This window comes from Myotis brandtii, unplaced genomic scaffold, assembly GCF_000412655.1.
Source record: "Myotis brandtii unplaced genomic scaffold, ASM41265v1 scaffold806, whole genome shotgun sequence".
In the NCBI taxonomy this organism is placed as follows: domain Eukaryota; kingdom Metazoa; phylum Chordata; class Mammalia; order Chiroptera; family Vespertilionidae; genus Myotis; species Myotis brandtii.
In genome coordinates, this window is record NW_005371249.1 from 2,130,657 (window position 1) to 2,136,876 (window position 6,220).

At 43.1% G+C, this 6,220-nt stretch overlaps 1 protein-coding gene across 1 annotated transcript in view; it reads right to left on the bottom strand.

The window, feature by feature from the left end:
- Positions 1 to 3,350: 3,350 nt before the first annotated feature.
- Positions 3,351 to 6,220, bottom strand: part of LOC102246618 (phospholipid-transporting ATPase FetA) — an 82,954-nt gene continuing 80,084 nt past the window's right edge. The window contains exons 27-30 of the mRNA XM_005883994.2: positions 5,422 to 5,667; positions 5,106 to 5,247; positions 4,214 to 4,344; positions 3,351 to 4,113 (exon numbers count right to left, since the gene is read on the bottom strand). Coding sequence (XP_005884056.1) covers positions 3,928 to 4,113; positions 4,214 to 4,344; positions 5,106 to 5,247; positions 5,422 to 5,667 — 705 coding nt within the window. The 3' untranslated portion in view covers positions 3,351 to 3,927. The remainder of the gene's footprint in view (positions 4,114 to 4,213; positions 4,345 to 5,105; positions 5,248 to 5,421; positions 5,668 to 6,220) is intronic.

Genomic DNA, 6,220 nt, shown 5'->3' on the forward strand with positions numbered 1-6,220 from the left:
AGAGGGAGAGGGAGAAGGAGAGGGAGAGGGAGAGGGAGAGGGAGAGGAAGAGGGAGAGATCAGTTGCCTCCTGCACACGCTATGTCCCCTGACTGGGGCTGGGGATCAAACCTGCAACCCAGGTACATGTCATTGACTGGGAATTGAACCCACATTCCTTTGGTGCACTGAGTACACCGGCCAAGGCTCAGACCCCCTTTTTGCAATTCTTGCATGGTCATCACACCTCACTTTGGAATGTGTTGGATCCTCAGCAGAGACTGATTCAGATTTCCCAAGATTTATATAAACCACTGAGAAAGAATGCCAATTGTTCAGGGGCTTGAGGGGAATATCATTGGTCCAAATTTTATTTGTACAAATTTCTTAAGTGGGAGACCATGAGTAACCGTGTTTCATAAAAAAAGGCCCCTAAAGTATAACTGGAAATGAGATGCCAAAGGATAAGATTCATTTTGAAAGAACAGAGTAAGAGACAAGTTTAGGACAAATAAGAGGTGGTAGATTTCATTCATTTACACATTTATTGAAAAACAGCAATCTAAGTGCTAGCAGTCTCCTGGGTGATAGGTACACAAAAATGACACAAAGTTCTCGCCCTCAAGGAGATCATCATGGCCTAGCAGAGAAGTAAACCACAATTAAAATAGGCACGTGCGTGAAAATACATTCAACTCTTGGTAGTAAAAATAAGGGAAATGTACAAGGTGGTTTAGCAAATAGGAGCTTGGGTATCAGTGAAGTCTCCCAGAGGAAGCGACCAAAACTGGGAGTGAAGAGCAGTAGACATTAGCTATGAAGGAGGGATATGTATACTAACAGGACAGAATAGAAAGATCCAAAGCATAAAGGCTTCTGAAGATAATGGAAAATTGGAGGAACTGCGTATAGTTTGGTATGGCAGAAATGAGGGTATAAAGATGGAGAGGTAGGCAGCACCAAAGTAGGGAAGTTGTGAGGACTCACTAAAGAATTTTAAACTGGCAAATGATGTGATCTGATTTGTACTTTTGAAGGCTCATTCTCTGTGGTGTGGATAATGAATTGAAAAGAAGCAGAGTCAGAGGCAGGGAGACCAGAGAGGAGGATGTTGCCATGTAATAGGCAAGAAATGATGAAAGCAATGGAACTGGAGATGAATAAGAAGGGGAAGATTTGAAGACATTTCTAAGACAGAGTAAGTGGAACTTGGTAACAGAGTGGATTGGATTAGAGAAACACAAGGGAGGAGTCCAGAAGGACTTCCAAGTTTCTCTGGTTTGAGGTATTTATTGGGTGGTGGTGCTATTTAGGGAAACGAGAAAAATAGGCAGAGAAGCAGATTTCAATTCTTTCATTTGTTCATTCATTCAACAGACATTTATTAAAGGCCCATTACATGCTATGAATAGACAAGTAAATAAATGATTAAAATGCCCTGTGAAAAGTGTCAGTGATAGAGGTATGCACAGGGGAGCAATTGAATAAATAGGATAGGTATATAAATCACATTGAGAAATTAGGGGAAGCCCTTGGAGGAGATAATGCCTAATCTGAGCTTCTTAAAAAGAATTGAGGTGAAATTCATAGAACATAAAATTAACCATTTTAAAGTATACGATTCAGTGGCATTTAGTACAAAGTGTTGTTCAACCACCGCCTCTATCTAGTTCCAACTATTTTGAGTTTTGAAGGATGATTAGGAGTTTGCTAGATGAAGAAGGGGGCGAAGAAGAGCATTTTGGGATATGAGAACAGCATGATTGATGACATGAAGGACAGAAATAGAATGCAGAAGGGGGAGTAGTGAAAGACAAGGCTAAAGAGGGCCCAATAATAAAATGTCCAAATTTTGCCCTAACCGGTTTGGCTTAGTGGATAGAGCCACGGCCTGCGGACTAAAGAGTCCCAGGTTCAATTCTGGTCAAGGGCACATTCCCCAGTCGGGGGCATGCAGGAGGCAGCTGAATCGATGTTTCTCTCTCATCGATGTTTCTAACTCTCTATCCCTCTCCCTTCCTCTCTGTAAAAAATCAATAAAATATATTTTTAAAAAAATGTCCAAATTTTAACTTGATCCAGAAGACCTGGGAAGCCCTCAACAGATGCAAAGCTGGGGTTTGACATGATCAAGTTTGCCTTTCAGACAGATTACTCTGGGGATGCTCTGGATAGGAGAAAGCCAGGAAGATGGGTTGGGAGAGTTTATGCAGCAATCCAGGTGAGAGGTGATTAAAGTCTGAACAAGGGCAATGGTAGTAATAATGGAGGGAACGGAAAACAAGACATAATAAAGATGCAGAATTCACACGACCTCATGACTTATTAGACATCAGACTAGGCAGGGGTCCTCAAACTTTTTAAACAGGGGGCCAGTTCACTGTCCCTGAGACCGTTGGAGGGCCAGACTATAGTTTTAAAAAAAAAACTATCAACGAATTCCTATGCACACTGCACATATCTTATTTTGAAGTAAAAAAACCAAACAGGAACAAATACAATATTTGTATTTGCATGTGGCCCGCGGGCCGTAGTTTGAGGACCCCTGGACTAGAGGAAGACTATAGGATGATTCCCATTATTCTGCCTTGGGTGACTGGAATGATGGTGGTAGCATCCTGGGATGAAATCTTGGGGGGGGGGGGAATGGTAATTACAGGTTGGTGGGTTGAGTGTGAGTTTCCTGAGATTCAACTACATGAAGGGTTTCAGTCAGTTTAGTAAATGGATCTGGATTTCAGAAGAGAGATCTTGGGTCGAGAGAGAATTGAGAATCTTTTTGTTGGTAAATGTATCATGAGTTTGGATAAAATCACTCAGGAAAAGTGTACAGAGAAGGATGAGCAGGGAACCTAGTGCTGAGCTTTGGGAATCAACATTTAAGGTGTGATAAGAGGATAGAGCTATATGGTTAAATATTGTGGTCATACTGAGGTCAAGAAAGAGTTTAGCAGCAGCGGGCAGAAGAGTGGCATGGAGTTTTAAAAAGGAGAGAAAAAGGGGGAAAGGGAAATGCTGGTTTAATTTGAAGGGGGAGGGTGGTGGGGTCTGTGGCTTAATGATATTGCTTGGACTATGTTATTGTCCCTGGGGCCCCAACAGACCATACAAATCTCTCCACTCCAAAATAAGCAATTTATTGCTCCACCAACATTTTTACAAACAATTTCCCAAGTAAATACAATTTCTTCTCAAAATAATTTTATGGAATAAAGACAAACGTTCACCAATTATGGCTACACCCCCTCAAGAAAAGATTTAATCCTCTGCAATTTCTTCCTCCCAATTCTGAGGCCCAAAAAGGTATCAGTTTTTGGGTTAAAGGCATCAAAGAGAGAAGAAGGCAAAATTTTGAGCTGTCTCAAAAAAAGAAGGCAAGAACCACTTCTTTTCTTTTGGTCCAGATACTCTCCTTCAGCTTCTTATGACCATTATTTTCACAGATGTCTCCTCCTTTTGCTACCCAAGGCCAATAAAAGACTCTTCCTAAATCCCCCAGACAAACCTGAGCAGGGTGCCTGAATGGGACTGTTTGTGTGGGGCTCTAGCAAGATTAATGGTTGTTCTGAGTATGGAAAACAGGACCCCGAGTCAGGTTCTTAGGTTCTATTTTTTTTCTTCCCTTCCTCACACTGCCCCTTTTTGCCCACTACTTCCACATTTGCTTGTCTGGACTAAAACTTAGAAGGGTTGATAGAAGGGAGGCCTAAAGTCACTTTTTTCTTGAAATGCTGCAACTCTGACGGATATCTGGGGGCTCTTTCTTTACATTTCTTTGCCTTACCTGGGCACAGCCTGCTAGGGAATGAAGAGGCTGAGCCCTGGAGTGAGAGTGGAGGCGCAGGTTTATGCTTCTTTCCCAGGGTAACTAAGCCCTCCTTACTAAGTTAGGTGAAAACAAGGGAGGAAGAGCAATGACTGATTCCTTTGGGGTTTCCCTAAAGCTCTCTACTTTTTATGAGCAATGTTTTTCCTGGGCCACTTGGACTTCATAAACATGCCAGAAGTGATGAGGGGCCCAAAGCCCTGTTTATGGGAGAATGCGTAGGCAGAACGTCGAGAGCCTGTCATTTTCAGTTTACTCCGGACTGGGTATGTCAGTGGATGTCTCAAGCCATGAATTGTGTCAAAAACCTATAGCCAGAGCAGGGGGACAGGGTTTTTATCCACAGAGGCAAAGGCAAAGAGGGTCATGAATTGAATTATATCTCAGTAGATTCCCTGTTTCACTCACCTTATCCACACTTAAGGGCCATAATAGTGGTTTGAGAAACTGGTACCCAAGGGCTGGCAACACACAGAGGACCACGCTGAGGACAATACTCAGCCACAGTTGTGGCACATTCAGAGTGTTCTTTGCCACACCTGCAAACAATGAGCCAGGAGGGGAAAGGCTGAACCAGAGCATAGAGGAAGGGGCTGTCAGCCAGAACTTAGATACCTCTGCAGTCCAAAGAAGGAAGTTATTGATTTGGTGACAGTTTAGTCTCCTCAGAAATAATATAAATGCAAAAGAATTGCAGTGAGGTCCTTTTTACAGCCAAAGTCACTGTGAATCCACATGCCTTTGTCTCCCTCTAAAGGCTGGGCAGGACAGGAAAGTTGGAGGTTGGTTATAGGAATCATAGAGCGTTGGACTGGACACAAAAGTGGGATAGAGGACTTTTGGAGGGGGGAAATGAATGGCTTGATAGAAGTGGGAGCCAGCTACATCTACATATATACTCTCCCTGTCCTCATCAGAGTGAAGAGGAAAGAAGGGAAACTAATATAGGAGACAATAAGGCAGGATGCCACAGTGAAAAGAATACTGGACTGGGAACCAGGAGACCTAGATTTGAGTCATTTAAAATTTAAAAACCTTCAGTCTCTAAAATGGTGCTAATAATTCTTGCTCTGACTACCTCAGAGGATGCTTGTAAAGATCAAATTAGATAAGAAATTAAAAATGTCTTAAAACTCTATAAGGTAAAATATTTCCTCTAGCTAGATTCTGAGTCCTTTTAGGGCAACGGCCATGTCTTGTTCCTATCTATCTCCACGGAGCCTAGCACAGAGTAATAGCTTCTCAGTAAACATTTATTAACCTCCCCCCTCCCCTTGCCACACACTGGACAGAGCCTTACCTAGGAATTGGAAGATATTGGGTAATATTACACACAAGCCATCATCACTGTACAGGAAGAGTAAGATGCAAAAGTAGAAACCCAGGCTACCCCAGGTGAATAAGTGGTTTATCATCGTCCAGTAGGTTGTCTCCAGGGCAATCTGAAAAACACCCTCTTATGTGCAATATTCTATAACCTGGGACCTATCAGCCACTTCCATTCTCCAATTCTATAATAGAGGATTCTCCCTTCCCCCTTCCCTCCGTGCTTCCCTCCCTCTCTTCCAGACAGTCTCCCCATCCAATGCCCTTACCCCCACCACTACCGTCCACACCTGCATTGTGACCACCCAAAGCAAGGAGGTCTGCACTATCAGGGAGAAGGATTGGTAGTCAGAGATTTCCTTCCCATCACTGCGCACTGAGTTGAAAATGGTACCCATAGGTATAAAGAACAGCACGAAGGAACTGTAGATCCCATGTACTAAACACTTCAAAAATTCCTTCTTGTTGAAATAGAGGTTGAGTTGGCCTGGCTCATACAGCTCTGGGAAGCGTAGGCTCCATGTTTCATTCACATCCTGGAAACACCAGAAGGTAAGGAGGAAGGCTCAGGAAGGTCCCATCTCCATCAGAGTAGAGGCTTCTCCCCACACTGAATCTGCTGCCAGCTGCCTAGGAGCTTCCTCATGGATTACTTGAGAAGTGGGACCAGGGGACAGATCAGTGACCACAGACACTGCTTGAAGTCCTACTCTCTAGGCAAGGATCTAGGTGGTGGAAGAAAGCTAGGAGAAGGTCAAGATGGTGGGAAGGACCTAGAGCAGTGATGGCGAACCTTTTGAGCTCGGTGTGTCAGCATTTTGAAAAACCCTAACTTAACTCTGGTGCCGTGTCACATATAGAAATTTTTTGATATTTGCAACCATAGTAAAACAAAGACTTACATTTTTTATATTTATTTTATATATTTAAATGCCATTTAACAAAGAAAAATCAACCAAAAAAATGAGTTCGCGTGTCACCTCTGACAAGCGTGTCATAGGTTCGCCATCACTGACCTAGAGGCACTGAGGATTGGGGACTTTAAGAAAGGAGACAGCCCTAGCCGGTTTGGCTCAGTGGATAGAGCGT